Source organism: Rhagoletis zephyria, unplaced genomic scaffold, assembly GCF_001687245.7.
Source record: "Rhagoletis zephyria isolate East Lansing unplaced genomic scaffold, Rhagoletis_zephyria_1.1 Rzeph_scaffold_00061, whole genome shotgun sequence".
NCBI lineage: Eukaryota > Metazoa > Arthropoda > Insecta > Diptera > Tephritidae > Rhagoletis > Rhagoletis zephyria.
In genome coordinates this window covers 220,234-241,523 of record NW_016157145.1, presented here as the reverse complement: position 1 = coordinate 241,523, position 21,290 = coordinate 220,234, and the positions used below count along the sequence as shown (strand labels likewise).

At 37.6% G+C, this 21,290-nt stretch overlaps 4 protein-coding genes across 8 annotated transcripts in view; 3 read left to right on the top strand and 1 right to left on the bottom strand.

Moving 5' to 3' along the window:
- Positions 1-25: 25 nt before the first annotated feature.
- Positions 26-3,507, top strand: LOC108370147 (zinc finger and SCAN domain-containing protein 12-like). The gene is made up of 5 exons (XM_017625412.1): positions 26-364; positions 432-1,222; positions 1,282-1,574; positions 1,632-1,831; positions 1,897-3,507. The coding sequence occupies exons 1-5, from the start codon at positions 188-190 to the stop codon at positions 2,182-2,184; spliced, it is 1,749 nt and encodes a 582-aa protein (XP_017480901.1). The 5' UTR covers positions 26-187; the 3' UTR covers positions 2,185-3,507.
- Klp10A (kinesin-like protein 10A) lies at positions 3,195-12,119 on the bottom strand. Of its 4 annotated transcripts, none has more exons than XM_017625347.1 (5): positions 11,770-12,119; positions 9,265-11,003; positions 6,199-6,445; positions 5,380-6,114; positions 3,195-5,298 (listed from the first exon to the last, which is right to left on the bottom strand). In XM_017625347.1, the coding sequence occupies exons 2-5, from the start codon at positions 10,212-10,214 to the stop codon at positions 4,978-4,980; spliced, it is 2,253 nt and encodes a 750-aa protein (XP_017480836.1). In that variant the 5' UTR covers positions 10,215-11,003; positions 11,770-12,119; the 3' UTR covers positions 3,195-4,977. The 4 variants fall into 4 exon arrangements, with proteins under 4 accessions (XP_017480836.1, XP_017480845.1, XP_017480852.1 ...); XM_017625356.1 differs by having other exon boundaries at positions 9,265-11,000; XM_017625363.1 differs by having other exon boundaries at positions 12,026-12,114.
- Positions 12,120-12,401: 282 nt separating this feature from the next.
- Positions 12,402-15,025, top strand: CDK2AP1 (CDK2-associated protein 1). The gene is made up of 2 exons (XM_017625572.1): positions 12,402-12,825; positions 12,904-15,025. The coding sequence occupies exon 2, from the start codon at positions 12,936-12,938 to the stop codon at positions 13,845-13,847; it is 912 nt and encodes a 303-aa protein (XP_017481061.1). The 5' UTR covers positions 12,402-12,825; positions 12,904-12,935; the 3' UTR covers positions 13,848-15,025.
- Positions 15,026-15,038: 13 nt separating this feature from the next.
- Positions 15,039-21,290, top strand: part of LOC108370239 (estradiol 17-beta-dehydrogenase 2) — a 54,191-nt gene continuing 47,939 nt past the window's right edge. Inside the window, exon 1 of one of the 2 annotated variants that reach the window (XM_017625563.1) lies at positions 15,039-15,059. Coding sequence is in view for 1 of the 2 variants with exons in the window: in XM_017625549.1 (XP_017481038.1) it covers positions 15,262-15,272 (11 nt within the window). In the remaining variant the exon portion in view is untranslated. Of the gene's footprint in view, positions 15,060-15,249; positions 15,273-21,290 lie in introns of those variants that run through there. The other variant, XM_017625549.1, reaches the window with a different exon arrangement.

Here is a 21,290-nt window from a genome sequence, read left to right as displayed (position 1 = left end):
GGCAATTTTAAATTTATGTGGCAAAAAAAAGGGCGTGGTAAAATAAAGCGGCAACACTGCTCTCCATTCATTTGACTTTTCGTCGCAGTACGAGACTCGTATGCCAGGAAGAAGCAGAAAATAAAAGTTGTGTATTTTTATTCCCGACAATTGTTTATAAACAAATATTAGGGAAAATTTAGATGTAATGGTCCAAGCAGAGGAAGTGGTAAATAGTTGTCGCGTTTGCCGCAGTCCAAATCAGGATGCTGACTACGAATGCCTCTATGTGGTGCAAGTGGTAGAAGAAGATGGCGTTATGCATTCGCACACATGGCAGCTGACGGCCACGGGCAAGTTGTACGAAGAAATGTTGGGCTTTCAGGTATGTAGGCTACATACAAATGATTTCGTTTTGCAATGAAAACGGTTACAACTACGCTCAAATTTAGATTGATGCATCAACCATGGAGCTCTACCCACAATACCTGTGCAATAGTTGTGATTTACAAATGCGGCTATTTCGTAAACTGACTATGAAAGCGCGACGTACACTAGAAGAGCTGGCAAAAATGTATCCTGATGCGGGTAATAAGGATGCAAATATGACACAGAATTGCGAGGAAATGTCACATCTAGCCATAGAAGCTAATAATGATACAATTATACTCGGAGAAGAATTTCTCGAAAACGGTTTACCCTCTATGACCAGTGACGAAAACGCTGTTATTCAGTCCATACTGAAAGATACAAATGTAGCGGAACACATGCCAAATGGCACAGAGTACGATAATGGACAAGCCTATGCGCCAATTACATTAGAACCGGAGACTTTTTCAAATGAAGTGGCGAACGCTGAATTAGTGCTTATGAAAGAGAAATCCAATGAAGTTCCAAACGAACTACAAGTGGTGGCTTTGGACGGCAATGAGGGGCTGTATTATACTGCTACCCCGGAGCTAGATACCCAGCCGCCACAGCATACGGATATTAAATCTTCAAGCGATACAAAAGAGATTGAGTTCGTGTCGCTTTTTGATGACAATTCGAGTCAAGGGCAACATGGGCTAAAACAGGAAGCAGTCGAATTTTTCGATGTGCATTACCTGGAAGATACGAACAGCGGTCTGCCAATAAATGCACTAGAGAGGCCAAAGCCTGAAGGCGGTGGCATAAGGCGTGCCCATGAATGCCAAGCATGCGGTTTGGAATTTTTGCGACGCACGGATTTTCTACAACACCGGTATGTTCAAATGCAGCACTTTCAGTCTATTATACTAAAACTTTTCTTTTCGATTCCAGCAAAACTGTGCATTCCAATAAATTTCCATGTCCCTTCTGTTCCAAATTGCTACACACCAACGATGCATTGCGCGTGCATCTGCGTCTACATGGCGGCGAACCGGCCTATAAGTGTGATCTCTGCCAGCGTACATTCAATCAAAAAGTGCACTATCGCTATCACATGGATCGGCATAATAATGTACGCAATTTCAAGTGTACGGTTTGTGAGAAGGCCTTTCTGTCCAAGCACGACTTAACGGTGCATATGCGCACACATACAGGTGAACGACCGTACGAATGCGAGATATGCGGTAAGCATTTGACGAAAATAGACTTGTGGCAATAAATTTATATATTTTTTTTTTCAGGCAAGGACTTTCTCATACTGCAACATCTCAAAATGCACCGTTACTCGCATACCAGCAAGTCATTCGAGTGTCCGGAATGCAAGCAGAAATTCATTTCGCCCTCGACCCTGCGCATACACCAACATACCATACATACCAGTGAACGACGCTTCCAGTGCGAGTTCTGTGTAAAACGTTTTCGACGAAAACATCACTTGATCGTAAGCTGTTGTAAAAATCACGGTCGAATGCTTATTGATTAAACATATACATTACATCCTTTTAGACCCATTACAAAGTACATCAAAAACCTGAATACAATACGAGTGGTTTGGAAGATTTGGTAGAAGAGGGCGAGTATAGCGAGACGGATGGCTATCAAATTGCGTCTGAGCAGATCCACGACGTCCAGCAGCTGACGATCGAAGACGATGGCGACTTTTTGGAAATCCACGAGGATGAACACATCGATGGTATTTTAATTGTGGACGATGAGGATGGCGATACGCAAGCCATCTATGGGACTGATTATGTGATAGGTGTGGCAGAGGAAAGCGCCGATATGGTATTTTAGAATGAGCAATCGAATTCGTTGTAATATTATAAATTAAGAATTGATGTTTTAAGCGAAGATTGCAGTTTCTTTATTTTTTTGCACATCCGTTGGGCTTTCGTCAAAGTTACTCATAAGTTTAATAATAAGAATAGATTGACGTTTACACAATGTATTGGTGTCGTAGCCGGAACTGCTGTCACCTCGGCAAAATTCTCAAAAACTGGGATTTTTTTTGGTTGTCACAGCCTCTGCTGCGCTTTGTAAGTAATTCGGAGTTCCCGCCTGCACTTCACCTCCTCCCGTGCTCTACAATAACATAAAACACAACACACTTTATTGTTAATTTGTTAATTTAAATTTTTAAGTTTTTTATTTTTTTACTTTTATCGATTTCTTTAGTTTTTGTTTACGTGTATATATAATTTAAATATTAGATGCTACTAAATACGTTTCTCATTCAAATTTTGCAAGGAAATTCTCTTTCTTTTCTATTCTTTTATTTTTGAAGCACTTCTTTGTAGTTGGTAATATAAATTTTTCCGCTATACGCGATAAGCTTAAGAAAATCAACAAACAATACGATACATGTTTATTTGTTGTTTTTGTTGCTTTTATTGTTGCAAACGTTTTTGTTTTTTTTAATATAGTAAGTATAATATTGTAGTAGTAGTAGTAATTGTTTGCTGCTGCTGCGGCGGCGGCGCGGAGCACAAAAATGCGTGCTACAAACGCACAATTCATATTAAATTTATTTGAAATTTTGTTTCAAATTTTGCTGTAGTAATTTTCACTCTACCCGATCTACTACATACATATGTATTTACTTAATTGCGCGTGCAGCTAGCTTAAAAATACATTGTAGATATAATTGCGCTACTCCTCCAGCGAGGGAGCGGCTGTGGTTTGAAATGGTGGTGTTGTTTTTGTTGTTGTTAGTATTGCTGGTGGCGTTTTTTGATTTATGCTTGGTGCCGATTTTCTAAATTCTTGAAAAAAAATTTGCGGAATTATTACGTAAATTTTTTTTTAATGTCTTTTTAGCAAGTAAGCGTTTTTAAGGGGTTTAGAGAATTTGGCAAATTACGCAAATGAATGAGAGAGGAAGAGTAGCCAAAACAAGGTTAAAAAACATGTGTGCGTTTAAAAATCTGGAAGATTGGCGCACCGTTTAAAGAAAACATTTTTCTGTGTAACCAGATTATAAATTTTCAAAACAAAATAATTTCAATAAAGAAAAGCAAGTGTAGGATTATCTCAGCGCGATAAGGTGCGGGTGGAGGACAACATGTGCGTAAGATTGCTTGTGTGGTTCGTTGTACAAAGGCTTACATAACAAAAAAAGTGAAAATGATGCATAGGGCGGGCGTAGGCCACAATTAAAAGATTGGCGTACATTTTTTAAATACATATAAATACGCATTGTATAGATAGTTTAATACATTGGATTAATACAACTATATGGCAGAAAAATGTCCCTTTGTTTTGCACACACATATATAATAAGTGTTTGCTTATCATTGCTTATGCGATTTCGCTGCCATATAGCATCTTTTTATGATTAAAATGGTCTTTTGATTTCAAGTGCCCATACTGGGACTTTCACTACAACAACGTTCGATGATGAAGCATCTCTTAATACTTGCGTTTTCTATACATTTTTTAGATTCACAATTTGTGGTTATGTTTTTGTCATGCCGTTTTTCCATGTAAGTATAAAAAAATATTAAATTCAAAAAATAAATAGCTTAGGAAGATAAAAGACGAAACATTATTATTAAAATTATAATATGCATTCAACTTCAACATCATTATCATCAACATTAAATCAACGTCCAAGTCCACACAACGTCTTAACTCCGCATGCGTATATCAATCAGCCAACTTGGGCATCGATAGTAATGGTATATAACAACTACATGTGTGCGTGTGGAGTGAATGAGGTGAGATTTGAGGAGATTGTGACGCGCGTTGGCTAGATGAAAGTTAGTAGAATATGCGCTAGAAATGTGTTGCAGATGCCAGTTAGCATTATACTGCTGCTGACAATTGATGAGCGCTGCGCTAGCTGTTAGCTTGAACGACAGCTTAGTGCGTGGCGGTAGTTTTTGATTGTTGATGATCGCTTTTGAGATTAGTGTCTGGTTAATTAGGCACCACATGAAACAGATGTAATGCGAGTGATGCGGCTGTCTGCATGACTTTGATGTCTAATACGCACGACTTCGCTTTTTCGACACATACACAAAGTTTACAAAGTTTGCTTTTGGGAAACTTATACAAAAATAAGCTTACAGCGTACAATTGAAATACATAGTACATGCCCGTGTGCATTCGAAAAAGAATGATTAAGATTATTGTTGCAGACAACTGCTGTTGCGCGTCTAATAAACGTAGTGTTGATGTGTATGCATTTGCAAATGCTTATATATAAACACCATAAATGAATATTACGCCCACCACCTTCAGGTTAGGTACATCTCGAAAATGCGGTGTTCGATATACTTTTTTGTTTGTTACTTGCTGTGTTGGTGATGTGGTTGCGTTACTTTAGTTCTTTTAGAGTATTTTTGTATCTTTTTATACGTATTATCAGTTAATTGTTGTTGTTGCTATTCTATATTGTTGCTGTTGTTGTAGCTGGTATTCAACATCATAATCTTTCTTAATTTTTTTTTTCTACTGCTGTCATTCAACACTGCTATGCTGTGCATTAACATCGCTTTTCTGGATTTTAAATGTATTATTTTTCATATAATTATAAATGTAGTTGCTTTTAATGTGCATTTCGCTCTCTATTTAGTAGCCAACCACTTAGCGCTTACCGCCTGTGGGCTTAACAGTGCACGACAACATCTCTTCCTTGGCCATTTTAGCCCGAAAATCGGCCATTAAGTCTCTACAACTAGTTGCCAATTCGGCAAGTTGTGTGAAAAGCGCTTCGCCTTGCTTACAGTAGGCATCCTGATCGTAATCAACATAATTGGTAAGATCGTACAGCCGTAGGGATTCGGGCAAAAACTGTGACAGAAAGTCATTGACTAAACGATGCTGATCCACTACCATTTCTTCGTGTTGCTGCAAATCGGAAATAGCTGCATGTTGCACGAGCAACTCATCGGACATATCGTGTTCCTGTAAAAAATAGATTTTTTTTTTTTTATTTAAAATTGTAACAAAAATAATGGAAGTTTTGAATTTTTGGCTAAAACTCACACTTAGCGATCGCAATAACGCCAAATCGTTCTCCGACATTTGTCCATTGTTCTTGTTGTTATTATTGTTATTGTTAATATTGTGATTATGTGATCGATTATTCTGTACGACCATTTGATCTTCGTCCTCCTCCATAATGGCATGTTCTCCATCACCTTCTCGCATCATATCCGGCATATCCTTAACCACCAGCTCCTTGACACGATCCGCATAGCGGAGCGTATTTAATGTATGTTCACATGAACTCAACCCTGGCGATATCATCGCAATCATGCACGTCTTACTCTTCTCACCAATAAATGAGTCACGCAAAACCTGTGTCAATTTCGATACGCGGAATGGCAAGTGAGCCGATTGTTTACCCAACGCTCGTATACATTCTTTGAGCGCCAGCAGTGACTTGTTAATTTCAGCGCCTTCCATACGTGTCTGTCGATTGGCCGAAGATGTGTCGGCACCACGTTCATTGCCAGCCAAATCGATGAATGAGAACTTGCCGTGTATTTTTGTTGAACCCGGCGGGCGCAAAACAATCTGGAAAACGGCATGCGAACGCGATGAATTAGAGTTGGCCGACGTTTGACCTGAGGTGCGCGCCGTATTACCATGCTGTATGAGTTTGAGCACTTCTTCGACACTATCGACGACCTTCTCAGTCAAGCCCACAACTTGCACTTGCTGCTTGCCATCTTCGAGTACGCGCAATTTTTGCTTGTCAGAGAGTAAATCAAAGACCTGTGTACATGCGAAAATTATAATATAATAAACGATTGCGAATATATAAATATGTAGCGTATATAAGCATTTCACATGCATTACCTTTCCACTGTAGATCTCAAAGAAGCTAGCGGACACAACCAAATTGAGCGCACGATAACGTGGACTTTTCAAAAAAGTGAAAACGTCACGTGCTGCCATTGCATAAATGCCATTTTTACAGTCCTGCACTTTGCCATTGAATTCGCCGCCCATGGTGTGTGTTTTTCCGGCGCCCGTCTGACCGTAAGCGAAACATGTCGCCATGCCACCATCGAAAATTGTCTGCACTAAGGGCTTAGCAGTGTACCTATTTGGAATACGATATGGCATCAAAATTTAAAGTATTTGGAGTAAATACATATGTACATATGTAGTAAAAATGTGTAACTAATCGCAGATATGATATGACAAGAAGGAATATGGTGGCTGACTTGTAAGATAAGGATGATAGGAGTGCACATACTAATTCAACGATTAATCACTTGTCAAAATTACTGCACCGCCTTAATTCGGTTTGAATCAGCGGAAAATTTATACGATTGCCTGAAAAATGGTAAACCGATAGGTGTAAAACTAATATATGATACACCTGAACGGGTGGATTTGTGGTTATGTGCCATATTACGGGAAGGAATGAAACCTCATACACCAGCACTGAACTGGAAAAAAATAATCAACTTCTTAGGGCTGGTTTCTTCAACAGAGTTCTTTTGCCGAACTTTAAAATCTTTCATTAACATAATAATGAAATTAACGTCGAACTAACGATCTATAAATGGCATCGCTGATTAAGTATGTGCGCTAAAGAGTTAAATTGATAACAAACAAGTAATTTTTAGCAAAAAAAACCCGGCTTCAACTCCTATATAAAAAAAAAAATATATATATATATATCTCAAGATCCACTGATCGGATCTCAACCAGATTAGTATGGGACCCCCTCTGAGTCACTACCTTTCCGATGCAAAAAGAATTATCGAAATCGGTTGACGTTGTCCGAAGTTATGCGGTAACATACATAAAAAAAATAAAAAAAAAAATATTCCGACGAACTGATAACCTCCTCCTTTTTTGGACGTCGGTTAAAAATAGATTCCATTCGTCAATTATTAAACTGCATCATTACTCATGTTTTTTCTACAAACATATGCAATGAAACGAGGAAATTAAACAGGGCCAGGTAAATAATAATAAAAATGCTTTAATTTAAGCAGACAGCTGTCTTAGCCTTGCAATAAAAAAAAATTAATAACATTTGCATAATTCCGAAACTCTTTGGCTCATATGCGCATATAAATTGTTAAGAGTAAAATTGTTCTGCCGAAGTGTTTTTTGCTTGGCTCTTCGAATTCACCTCATTTCACATATTGAAAAATCGGCATTAATATTTGCAATAAAAGCTAATATTACTTATGGTTGGTGCATGTAAACGAATGCTATCGCAGGCCGGAGTAAAGCAATTTTTTGCGGTAAGTATGCAAATATCTCTATGCTCTGCAAATGAAACAAATTTTAAATATTTAAAATTTCCCGCAAACCACGCTAATAGCTAAAGATTTTTCGTTACTCCTTTCCTTTTGCATGCACCAACTTGAGAAAAAAGCAAAATCTTTTTTACGTTGCCAATAGTAGCCAAGTTATAATGAAAAGAACTGGTTAAAAGTGGTTTCAAGCGGTTGCCACGAAATATTTTTAGTAGCAAGCGAATGATTGTGAAGCAGCAACGGCTAAAATCAAAACCGCAAGCGCAAACTTTGCCAATAGTCGTGGCACAACCCTACAAACTGCTAAAATTTTTGAATATAAACTACTATGTATGCATACAAACATATATGCATGTATGTGCATGTTGGTTTTGTGTTGTTCTTAAAAAAAAAAAAAAATTAAAGTGCATTCGGCATATTACTGAAAAGCCAAAAATGCTGGAAAAGTGGTGGTCGCGATGGCAAGAGCAGCCATTAGCGCCAACCTCTTGAGCAGCACCGCAACTGACTTTTTTTAAATTTAATCTCTATATACAAATGAAAAGCCAAAAATGCTGGAAAAGTGGTGGTCGCGATGGCAAGAGCAGCCATTAGCGCCAACCTCTTGAGCAGCACCGCAACTGACTTTTTTTAAATTTAATCTCTATATACAAATGAAAAGCCAAAAATGCTGGAAAAGTGGTGGTCGCGATGGCAAGAGCAGCCATTAGCGCCAACCTCTTGAGCAGCACCGCAACTGACTTTTTTTTAAATTTAATCTCTATATACAAATATATTACAATAAATTTGTGAAATAGAAGAGGCTACTAGGCGCTGACTGGCTGCCTTTCTATTTTATTTTTTGATTGCATTGTTTTCTTATTTCGCCTTTTACTGCCGTTCTAGCTTTCACATTTTTATTTTTTTTTTTACCAGTAACTACAGTAACTAGCTACATCAGCACACCCAAAATGAGTAACGAAATTTTCAACTAGCATGTCTGCGCCAGCGATTGCTCTACCTCCGCTACTCTTCATGCACTGGGCGCAGAAGGAAAGTTTGGAAAATGTTGCAAGTTAAATTAACAGCATTAAGCATTTAAAATCTTATTTGTAGCTCTATGAGGTAGCACAAAAAAAGCTAAACAAAATAAAATATGTTTGTATGTATGTGCATACATTTGTACGGAGTTATTGCTGAACCAGTTGCTTGGTTAGTCAGCGTTTATGGCATTAGTAAACAAAGAACATATGGAGACGACGACAAAGTCAGTACAAAGGCATACATACAAAACCCCTGAGCCCCAAGATTTACTTGAATGTTTAAGTGAAGGCAATGGTGAAGTCAGTGATCCGTCCAGCTGTCAAGACAGTAACTAAACTTGCTACGTAACTCTATATGTGCGTATTTGCAGACATATGTACATACATATATACATACATTAGGCTTAGTGCAAGCAAGCATATACAAAAGTCTATGTTTTGCAGTCAAAACCTGCTATATCCACGCTACACAAAGCCTTGTCAATTTCGATTGTCCGGCTTTGAATGTACATATGTGTAGAAAATATGTCAAATAAGTGTTAGTAGGTAGCAGCCGTTAAATCCATACATACAATTGTACATTTACTTATCTGTAGATCTACTTGTATATAAGTACTCACTTGTAGACCATGGCATTGTCGCAGTGATCATCGAATGCGTAATCAAAGCGGAATTTATGATTTTCGAGGAATTTTGTTAGGTCGACTTTGTTGCGTGGCTCATGCACGATGAGCGTGTCCTTGCGCGGCACCGAAATCACATCGATCTCCTTACGTGTAACCTCTTTCCGGCTAAGTGGTCGCTTCCGTACGCATACTGTTATTTGATGATCTTCGTAGACTTGCCCGTCGACAAGTGGATTAAATTCTAAAGTGCTCTGGTATTCACGTATCATTTGCGCTGTCTCCCAATTGGGATTTCCCGGATCCTGATTCATGAGCGCATTCTTTTCCTCTTTGATTTCAGCTTGACGTGCACGCCTCTTCTCTCGATTCTCCTTCAGTCGCTCGACTTCTTTGACCACATAGGAACGACGTCCGCCCACATTGCCGGCCACTGAGCTGGACGCAATCGAAGATGAATTGCCGGCACTGGTACTCATGGCAATACCACCACCCCCAGCGCTGCCACTCCCAGCAGCAGAGGCTAGACGTGTTGCGTTGTTGGTGGTACGCGAGCGCACTATACCTGTAGTCGGTGGCGGCGGTATGTTCTCCGAGTGTTCCGAGACAGCAGACGAAGAGAGCAGACTGGTGGCGTTGATGGTAGCACGATTGGTGCGATGACCGATGGCGCCTTGAGTAGCGTTGCGCGCCAGGTTTATGGGTGCTGTCGCTTGCTTCTTCGGTTCGGGTGCGGCATTTTGTTCCGGCTCGGGATCTTGTAGAATTTCCGGATTCAATGCGAGTATGGCGTCCAATTCTACTTCCTTGCCTTTTGTTTCGTTGCGTTCGTACCATTCCACCGTGATCGATTTACCAGACTCGTTGATTTTCGACACAACTGCGGCGTGCACACGGCCATCTGTGCGCTTAATTTTGACGCTCTGACCAACTGAAATGTATTCCATTGTGGGAGTTGGAACTTGTCCACGTCTGCGGCTGTGCAACTTCGAATAAACTTATTGCTATTGCTTCTATGGCTGGCTTTTCGGCTGAGAATGCTTTACTTCTGTCGTTTGGGGCTGTGGTGTGCACTTTTCAATGTAGTTGAGCGTTTTTTTCTCGCTTTTTTTTATAGTTTTCCTTAAGCGTTGGCTGACTGCAAACGGAAGGGCACTTACTGTAATTCCTGACGAATTTTTCGTCCAACACTTCAATTTTTTTTCCGATATTTTATTATAGCTTGATGTGACTTCCTACTAAATTATTTCTTGATTTACCTACTTGGAAAAAAGCTCTTTCTACTGGATTTAAATCGTTTTAACACCTCAGCGTGGGGGTTTCACTAAAGATTTTTTTCCGTTGCGACGATTACTCACTCACTAAGCTCGACTGTGCTGCTTTGGCAGCGGCTGTGTATGGCTTTGCAAGCAAATACAACAGCAAACGTAGGCAATATAAAACAGCTGCGCGACGCGCGGTAATCCGGCGGAATTATTCACTCGCTCAATTGTTGCTCGTTTCCAAGTGTATGCACTCGTTCTTCTATGCTGACTTTTGGGCTGTTTACCGTGGTTGTTATTGTTTTTTTGTTAGCGCAGAGTAAATTGTTGTTGCTACCGTGTCAAATCGCTGTCGATTCGAAATCCAACTGACATTCGAGGCTCGAAGCGGCAATTGGCACTCGTTGTACGCCTCCTTTTCCGCTAATTTCTTATCGTAGCTTTTTGTTTTTTTTGTACTCTGTCCGTTCGCTGCTGCCCAGTGTTGTCCAATTCCAGCGCACAAAAAATGTTGCAGACGTTTCGAAATGAAAAATTGGGAAAAAGAGAATAGATAGAAAAGTGCAATTTTAGATTTTTTTGTAAATCTTTTTATAAATTTTGACGCAAAATGCAAACGATATTTTCTCCTGTAAACGAAAGAGTTCAAGATTTTATTTTTATCTGACGGAAATATCCTTTAAATGCCAAAAAGTAAAAAAAAAAATATTCTGCTGTTGAAGCAAACGTTGACATTTCTACCAAATATAAGTGTTGTAAAGATCAGTAAAGTCAACTATACATTTACGAATGTACGAAACGAACTGAATGTCCTTAAATAAAAAAATAATTTGATTATAAATGTGCTGGATTTAACCTGGCACTCTTAAATGACCTCTTAATTATTTTTTCGTACGCCGAGCGTGTCAAAGCGATGTATCATTCTTGGCATGTCAATATTAAAATAACTACCGAAAGATTTCATAGCAGTTTAAGAATTTCACGTTTCACTAACAAAATCAGATAAAAGAAAATCCATCACGGAACGCCTTGAAACAAGGCAACCCACATTGAGATTTGTATGCATGTTTTTCGTTTTTATTGCAATTTCCCTATCCATTTTCAGCTGATTGAATTTCCGCAATTGTGCAATACGGAGACACCCAGCGGCGAATGTGCAATAGGAGCAACATGAAAAATGCACTTTTCTAAAATGATTTTTAAATTGCTGCAAATAAGTTTAAACACCAAAAATCACTACCTCAACCAAAATAATTTTCCACACGCAAAAAGTTGCTTCGCAGGAGCAAGGTCGATATTTGTAGAATGCTATGACGGCATTTATCAATAACAAGACGTTAGCAACGCCACTCAAAGAAAATAAAACGAGTATAGATGACTGTAAGCGGAATTGACTGCTGGTGTAAATGAACACCGCCTCCTAACTACATCGGAATATAGTTTTAACAATTTTGCATTTATCTACTATCAATATTTCCTAAACTAGTGAAACTCACAATTTTTAATTTAATTTTTACTTAAAAATGAGCAGATGTCACCGAGTATAATGCGACGGTTAGGCTAAAATTGCGAGTAACGAGTGCACAAACAACTTCAAAAGCAAAAACAAGAAAAGCGCATATTCGAAATGGCAGTTGAAGCATTTGAGTGGAAATCTCGACAATGCATTGATAGTGTGCGAGAGGGAAAGAGTAGGAAGATGTGAAGGCGCGAATGACCGCATTCAAGCAACTTAGCGTTGTTGTTGTTGCGGAAGATGGGGTAATGAAAGAATGATCCAATAAAAATGATGCCACATCTTGTAAATTTTTGTAATTAAATAATTAATTGGAAATGGGAATTACAGTTACAAGGAATGGGATATTATATGGGACCAAATATCGGTTGGGACCAAATGCAACAGGGTGAAACCAGCGTTTACCACCCTATACTTCCGGTAGTGTATTCCAGTGACGTCCGGTAGTGCATTCCAGTGGAAGTTTTGTGATCTATCCCTGTTCTGACATTCATTCTTGTTTTTGTTTTGTGCCATCATTCGCGCCGTTTTGGCTTTCGCTTGCCCCCACTTAATCAAACACTTCTAATTTTCCAACTCACACTTATTTTGCTCTTCATCAGAGAACTTTGCTGCATTTTTTCACGCAACTGCGTTTTCCTCCACACATTCGTAACGAAAATTCATAGCAAAAAGAAAAAATTACCTGCGTGGAAAGACAAAAACGAGAGCAACGAAAAGAAAATTTTCATTTTCCAATTTTAAGTGGGTCGCGTTGTTTTCTTTTTGCAGATTTCTAATGTGAGTGCAAGAATTTGATTATCAAAACAGCACAGTATTACTGATAAGGTTGTATTCCCGCTCTTATTTCATATGTAGAACACTTGCCACAAAACGCTGCCAGTATCGAAATGGATATCATGGACATACAAGCCGTCGAGTCTAAACTGAGTGACGTCACGGTGACCCCAATACCTCGTTCACAAGTGCAAAATTTCTACAACTATCAACAGCAACGCGAGCAGCGCGAACAACAGCCGCAAATACAAATCTCTGCTATCCATCATCCGCGTGACCGCAGCGGTGGTGCAAGTTCTAGTTCTTCAAAAGCCACCACAGTGCTTGACCTGCATCATAGCGTACTGAGTGGCAGTGTGAAAGGAAGTGGCGGCGTACGGGACCTGTACAGCAAGCGTGAACGTGATTATCATCAGCAATCGACGAGCACCTCGGCTGCTGCGGCGGTAGCTGCCCTTCAATATACGCAGCAGTTGCAGGCGCAACTGGCACTTCTTCAACAACAATCGAATACCATCGCCTCTCCCGCCTCGACGCAACGTGCCAGCAGCGGAAGTAGCCATGGCCATAGTGGCGCAGGGAATAGCGGTGGCGGAAATAGTCTTGCTGCCGCTAGCAAAGCTGGAGGTAGCATGGGTCTTGATAATGTTGGCAACGGTGGCATGAGTGTTAGTGCTGCGCTGGGTGTGGGCAGCAACGCCGCAGCGATACTCAACGCAGCACAGTCACAGCTGAAGTATCCACAATCTACATCGCCGGTTATCATAACCACGCAAACATCGGCCAACATAACAACGCCCATGACGTCCACTGCCAATTTGCCTACGGCGGGCACATCAGCAGCCGGCAATGGCCTGAGCAAGTATGCGCAGCTATTGGCGGTAATAGAGGAGATGGGTCGCGATATTAGGCCAACATATACAGGATCACGTAGTTCGACGGAGCGTTTGAAGCGTGGCATTGTACATGCACGCATACTGGTGCGCGAGTGCCTCTTGGAAACGGAACGTTCGGCGCGTCAATGAGACATGGGAGTTGATGAAGGGGGTGCCGGTGGTGACGGTGTCGAAGGCGGCGGAGGTGGGTTTGGAATTGTTAATTTATCAGGTGACAATGACAGTGCGAGTGAAGCGGTGATTAAAGAGGGTAGGGTTAGACGTTATGATGATGATGATAGCGCAGGCGGTGCCGTCAAATAGTTGTTTAGTTAATTAGAATTTAGTTTAGTATAATTATGATTTGCAGAATTTTTATCGGGACAAATTGTGGCGAAAATCAATAACTTCAATTTTTTTTATCTTGTTTTAATATATACTTATGTATATTTTTAGTGTATGCAAATATGTAATTTTAATTGAATTTGTGAAAATTGTGTATTTTCAACAAAAAAGGACAAGAGAGCCTTTCAGCTTTACAAAAGCGAATACTTTCAATGTATCATTTCGTCTATAAATTTCTTATTTTAATTATTATGAAATAGTTTAAATTCAAATGCATGTTTTAAATTATAATTTAAAATAGTAATTTAAATAAATTGAAACTGTTTTAATGAAAACGTAGTTATATGCCGCCTTTTTTGTTTGTTTGTTTTATTTATTTTTGAATATTATAGTTTTTTGTTCGGTTCTACTGCGAAAATAGACTAGCTCAGGATCCAAATGCATACATATGTATATGTATATTCAAGTGCAGCATTGCATACACCTAAGTACAGTACATGTTTACAGCTATAGTATATACACCAATTTTTAGTAAAAGTAAATACATAGTAATGTTTATAAAAGACAAGTAGAGAAAAGTGTTATACCATTTAACTAAATAATAATATACACATTTATGAATATATATATTTAAATATAGGCAGTTGGTATAAACTACACATATGTATACATACATACTATGTATTTTATATTTAGCAACCGAATACAGACCCGTATACAAATTGATACAATAAGTTATTTAATATACCAAAAATATGCGTGAAAAGAGTCGGACAGATACTTTCATAAGCATAACCTCATATAATTCAGAAAAAACACAAAGGCATTAAATTAACTTGCATATTAGTGGTTTAATTTTAAAATTCACATTTTTCCCGTTACTTGCTACAAACGCACCACAGAGTGGAGTAATCGATATACATACTACGCAAAATAACGATCGCTAACGATCAGCTGTGTCACACACAACTCGATTCACACATTGTGGTACTAAAAATTTTAGAACTAGATTTGTTGGTAAGCGTTTGCATTAAATCGTTAAATATCGTGAGTTAACAAAGTGCAAAGCAAAGATAAGTTATTACCTCAACATAACGTAGGCAATTCCATAGCAAAATTTGTGAAGAAACCATTGCAGCGGTTGCGGAAGACGTATCGTGCAAAAGTACAGGGTGTAGAGAAAAAAATAAGTTAAATCAGCTATAACCATTTCCGCTGTATGGCGCAAAAGTAAAATAAATTACATACATATGGGGAACTCTTTTCGAGATCAGCCGCCTCACCTGCCCAGTTTCTCGTAGGGAAACATTTTTTTTTTAGCACATTAAACAATTTGTCATTTGAAGTGTAGTTTTTGATTCCGTCTGGTCTTTTGTGGAAAATAAGTTGTCTAACCTCAAACCAAAACAAGCAGATATTTCGTAAAAAATGGTCGAAAATATTCAAATAAATTCGACTTATTCATTATTTTGGGAGTTCTTGCTGGACAAGAATTTGATGTCAGTTTTTCAGGATGACCCCTACACATAATTTTGTAGAAATCGGTAAAAACTTACAAAAATACTGTCCATCATCTTGGATACACTATCTTGAGTTTGAAAACCGACATCGGATTCTTGTCCAATGAGCCATAGAGCCCCCAAAACAGTGATTTAGTCGAATTTATTTGAATATTTTTAATTTTTTTTTTCGACCACTTTTGACGAAATACCCGATTTTTTTTTTGCGAAAAGCTTCTCTTTAGACAGTTATTTGGAGGTTAAACCACTTATTTTTCACAAAAGACCAGACGACATCAAAAATGCAAATTTTTTTCATGTGCTCAAAATATTTTTTCTTTCACAAGAAAAAAAGGCAGGTGGCGGGTGGTTGAGGGTTTGAAAAATAATTCCCCATATACATATAAAACAATTAAGAGAAACACAAATTAGACTACATTCATATGTAATTCATTAGGGAATACAGTATTCATGCATTTTAGTGAAAAAAATATTTTAGTGTGTATTAGATAAAAATAAGTATTGATAAGTGAAAGCCTTAGTACATATAACATACAATTATTGGCGAAATATATGGTGTGTACATATGTTTATTCGAAGTATACGAGTTTATTACGGCTTATAAATATAAATAAGTACATACTATGTATTAGTATTTTGAAAAAAAAAAAAAAATCAAAATGAAATAAAAAAAGTGAAAAAATCAAATATTTCTTTAACAAAAGCGCAACGTAAAATATTGACGCCTCCAAACCATACCTGACTTAGCACCTTAGACTTAGTCAGAATTAACATAGTAAGGTTTTTAGGCGTCGATATGATAGAAGGAAAACATATTTTACTAACAAAAAATTCGGACTATTTAACGGTGAACAATTCTACATATCTAGGTCGACCCGTAAAAATCTGAAAAAATGCAGCCGGGTTCGGTAGCAAGAGTAACAACGCCACCAGAGAAGAAATGTTGAGGAGTTTCTATATTTCGCATTCTGTAGCAAAGCAATAAAGGCGATTCTGTCGGTGTGAATCTGTTCGGACGAAAATTACAACAATGCCGATCATAGTTTTAAATGGCAAACCACACTCTTGTCGATTTTGCTGCAGCGATTTATTCGAACATTCACAGTTCTTTTTTTGGTCGTGGCGAAATCGCAGACTGCCGCCTTTTGACAACTTGAGAACGAAAAAGGTCAATAGAAGGATTTTACAATATTAAAACAAAATTGAACGTATACTACGTTCAAATTGACGAGCTGAACATGTTAAATGGGCTTGAAACTAGTTAAATGAACAAAACATGTTCATAAACAAGTTAAATCGCATGCAATTGTTGTTGGAAAATTTAACCAGTTAAATCATATAACTCGTTTGAAAACCATTTCAGCGCAGAGTTGTATCAGAAAGCTTTCTGCTCCGACCAATCAGAAAGACCCAAAAGCTTTCATTTGACACGCCAACGTTCAAAAAATGTATATTCTGAAAAATATTAATAATTAAAAATTATCAAAAAATATCAAAATTGTATGGATGTCTGCCCGCCAATAAAGGAGGTCTCATCGAACGCAGAGATAAATAGTGCATACGAACCAAGGTACATTGAACAGGTAGTATCAGTAGAGCAGCTGATTTGATTTATTTTCAAATTATTTGGTCTCGAAAATGTCAAATATTTTTAATTTTTTCTCACAAAAATTCTGAATTGTTAAAATCCATTTGCATGTGAAACCTTTTTCCATACAAAACAAGCGATTGAATAGCAGCTTTTGGAACGTTCGCCCAACTCGGCAGCACGACCGCTGATTACTGGGCCTTGCAAAGGATGGATCAATGCTTCGAGAAGCAAACAAATTTACTAGGAAAGAAAGTTGCATCAATTTTTATTTTTTCCAATTTCAATTTTTTATTTTTTATAATTTTTTGTATTTCACATGGCACGCTTTGATTTAGAAGAAAAAATTCAGAACAGTTTTTGACACTTTCGATACCAGAAGCAACAACAAAATACACGCAAATGTTGTTTTTGCTCTACTGATACTACCTGTTTAATGTGCCTTGATACGAACTAAACATTTTGAAGTCTCTAAGTTATCCGTATGCGTAAAAAATTGAAACACAAAAACTTGATTTTGAATATTTTTTTTTTTTAATTTTTATTGGTAATCAAACAACCGTCAAAGTTAACTCCAAATGTTCAATGCGGACGATTCTCTCTTTTTCATTTAACAAGTTAAATGGGGCCAGTTTGAACGTCATATAAGAAAACAAAACATACATACATATTTGATGTAGAAAAGATCATGATAAAAACATAGCAAGGTAGAACCGTTCTCTCAATTTGTCGGCCATGATTTTTTTTGAAGTTTGCCAACATTTTAAAATCATATAAAAGTGAAAATAATAAATTGAAATTGTTCGAAATTGTTGTTGCTTGAGATTGAAAATGAAAATGTGTGTGTGAGTTTGTGAGTAAATTTAAAAATTATATTGTATGGAAACGTCAAGAATTTTAAAAGCGACTCTCAGCGGTTCTACCTTACTATATTTGTATCATGGAAAAGATAAGAATTTTATTTTTGTTGAAAAATACTTTTTGTTTGTCTATAAATTGACAGTTTTCGCTGCGATAAAATCGCACAGATGTGTGCGTACTTGCGTTTTCGAAGCAGTAACGTCTGTAGAATCAAAAACGGGGCGGATTCGTTGCGACAGAATCGCATAGGTGTTTGGATGCCTTAACTCTGACAACAGAGCAACACCGAGAAAATTGTTTGAAAGTGTTTCTCATGGGGTTGTATTGATACTACGATGTGCAAACACATCTATTGTTATTATTATTATTATTATTTATTTATCAACGGCCTTTTAATGGCTATAACATATTATTCAAATAAAAACCAATGCATTAAATACAGTTTTTAACGTATTTTCTAATACTAACTCCGTATCAATAGAGACTAAAGCGTCTTTGCTATTCGCCTAACTCAATCACGTCCCGCACTCATTTCGTTTACATCAATGGGAATATGGCTTCGAATTATCCTCTGGAATGCTCTGTCGACAAAGACTCCGCGCAGCTATTGGGGGGCGAAAATAAAAGAAATAAAACCGCAGAAAGTACGAACTTATCAATCTTTCTAAACTTATCGCAGATATACTGCTTTCAGCATCACAATGGTAGGTAGCGCACTGGCTTGCAATCTGAAAACTTTCGCCTATACTGAACTTACGTTCGTCGAGTTCACAATCAGCTTTGCAATATGTTATTTGCATGTTTAAACCGTAAATAATTATTGTTTTTAGAATTAGCAATTTGACAGCAGCAAAAAAGTATTAAAACAAACATAAAAAATTATAATAAGTAATAACGTAGCTCAAGAAATTAAATTTGCAGGGTCTACAATCAAAAAGTATTCACATTTGTGTGCAGATAAAAAGGCTGCTTATAGAGATTCTAAAGTTCAAAAGAGGTATTCATTGATTTATGCTCGTTTTTCTCACTTCAGTGTTGGTGCTAGCGTTAAAAGTTAATTTTACGAATTAGAATTAATATATAATATGTTTTTATTACAGGTAACAGAGAAGTTAATCTCGCGGAGTATTACAAAACCGTAAAATAAATTAAATAAAAAGAAAAAAATATAACAACTTTCTTCGGAGAAGCGGTGAAATTGTTAAAACGATGAAACCAGAACTGCGTTGCATAACTAACTTTGTTGTAAAAAACCAAATTAATAATTAATAAATTAAAATCAATCTGTATCCATTGCGTGTTTTTTTGCTGTCGTCTTCAAGAGCCCTCTAAACAATTTCCGCATGCCTATGTATTACTTTATGTAACCGCTGCTTAGTAAAATTGTTTTGATACACACATAATTTTCGTCGCCTTTTGTGCGTGACAACTTCCCGCTACGCATCAATTTAGTGCCCACTTGTCCATTTTAGTTCGCACAATTCAATTTCCATAGCATTTTGGGAACTCTTTGTAACTTTTTTCGAATCTTGTCGGAGCGTTTAAATATGTTACATTTGCAGTTGCAGCATTGTTATCACCACCTTAGCAGCTGATGTTACAGCGACGATCGATCGGACAGTTGTCAGCTGACACGCAAACAAACGGCCGTTTCAACACCCCCGCCGCCGCACTGCCCGACTAATACACACCCAATGTGGGTGCGAAAGCCCCAGTGCGGGGTACAATTTCAATGTAATCTTCAATTTCAACTACGGCGGATGGCAGCTACAGCTGCGCTAGCTCTAATGCGAATGCAATGGCAACACGCAACGAATATGTCTGAATAAAAAATAAAAAGTAAAACCAAAGTAGCATTAACAAATTGTAAATAATATGTGTAAAATGCAGTGCGGCAATGGCAACATCAGCGGAAAACAAAGCGAAAACTTTCGAATTTTACGCTTTTGTGATTTGTAAAAATGCATTAAGTCCAGCTGCTGGGGAGGCGAGAATGCGGCTGCATGTTGACGTGGTGACAGGTAATAAGGTCAATGGAAATAAGGTCAATTGACTTTATTTCCCACCCTGGTGCGAAATAAAGTCAATTGACATTATTACCTTTTCAAAAGCGAAATAAAGTCAACAAAAATTTGGAAATAAAGTCATTGACGCTATTTCCTCATTCAAATGGAAATAGCGTCAACAATGCTTAAAGTATGTCTGCGCACAGCTGGAATACGAGAAATATTTGAAGAAAGAGTGGAGAAATGATCCATAACTTGCAAAACATTTTTCGTTTCTACAAAAATAAAGCGAACACTATTAAATTGAAGAAACAGTACATGTTCAAAAACCCCGGAGGAGCACTGAAAGAATTCTGTGTTTTAAATTGGCATATTTTGAACGAATTCGGAATGTCTAAGGGGGAAAAGAACCCAACCTTTCTATAAGGAAGCAATTATAGAAAAAGAATTTTCTTACACTGTGGTTATGTCTCCGCCAGCAGTCATTTAAAAGCAGCTAAGGAGAACGACGACACTATTTATTAGATGGCACATTCAACGAGCCAATGTGCCAAAATGCGGGTATAAACAATTATTGATTATTTAATAACGCAACCGAGATCATATAAGTTCATTGATTGGTTTTCACACACTTTTGAAACACAAATTATATGCTTTTTTACTGCAGACAAGTTGTTGCCTCAAAACACAGCAGAAATCTTCCAATCAGGGCTGCCAACTCTCCTTAGTTATGAGGTGCCATATTTAGGATAAAAAAAGTGCCAAAAAATATAGCAATAAAATAAAGCCTCATTTTCAAAACAAAAGTGCAATGATAAAATAAGATAAACCAGTTGATTAGCCTTTATAAATTAGAAAATATGAGTTGAGAAAAAGAAGTGCACGCAAAGGATTTCACAAAAATGTATTGAAATGTTATTTTTTTTACAAAAGTGCCATTTTGGCATTTTGTGCCAAATTGAAAAATTAAGTGCCATTTGAAGTAAAATAGGAACAAATGGCACGGTTTGAGCCAAGTTGGCATCCCTGCTTCCAATAACTTACAAATATAAAAATGTGAAATATCGAGGGCTTGAATTCATTAATACCCTCTATCTGCAATTTGCACAAAAACTAATTTGTGATTTTAGAAACCATCTGGGACTTATTACCTGTCGTTATATAAGGTAGCATTAATATCACTGATGACAGTTAAAGCTTATGTGGATTTTTATATAAGAATCTCATCTTTGTGAAAAGTGAGCAGATAGGGGTTATTATTGAATATAAGCCC

Coding starts and splice junctions, on each gene's coding strand:
- LOC108370147 (XM_017625412.1), top strand. CDS start 188: ATGGTCCAAGCAGAGGAAGTGGTAAATAGTTGTCGCGTTTGCCGCAGT. Junction 1,223..1,281: donor ACGGATTTTCTACAACACCG/GTATGTTCAAAT, acceptor TTTCGATTCCAG/CAAAACTGTGCATTCCAATA. Junction 1,832..1,896: donor GACGAAAACATCACTTGATC/GTAAGCTGTTGT, acceptor ACATCCTTTTAG/ACCCATTACAAAGTACATCA.
- Klp10A (XM_017625347.1), bottom strand. CDS start 10,214: ATGGAATACATTTCAGTTGGTCAGAGCGTCAAAATTAAGCGCACAGAT. Junction 6,446..9,264: donor GACAATGCCATGGTCTACAA/GTGAGTACTTAT, acceptor TATTCCAAATAG/GTACACTGCTAAGCCCTTAG. Junction 5,299..5,379: donor CGTTATTGCGATCGCTAAGT/GTGAGTTTTAGC, acceptor TATTTTTTACAG/GAACACGATATGTCCGATGA.
- CDK2AP1 (XM_017625572.1), top strand. CDS start 12,936: ATGGATATCATGGACATACAAGCCGTCGAGTCTAAACTGAGTGACGTC.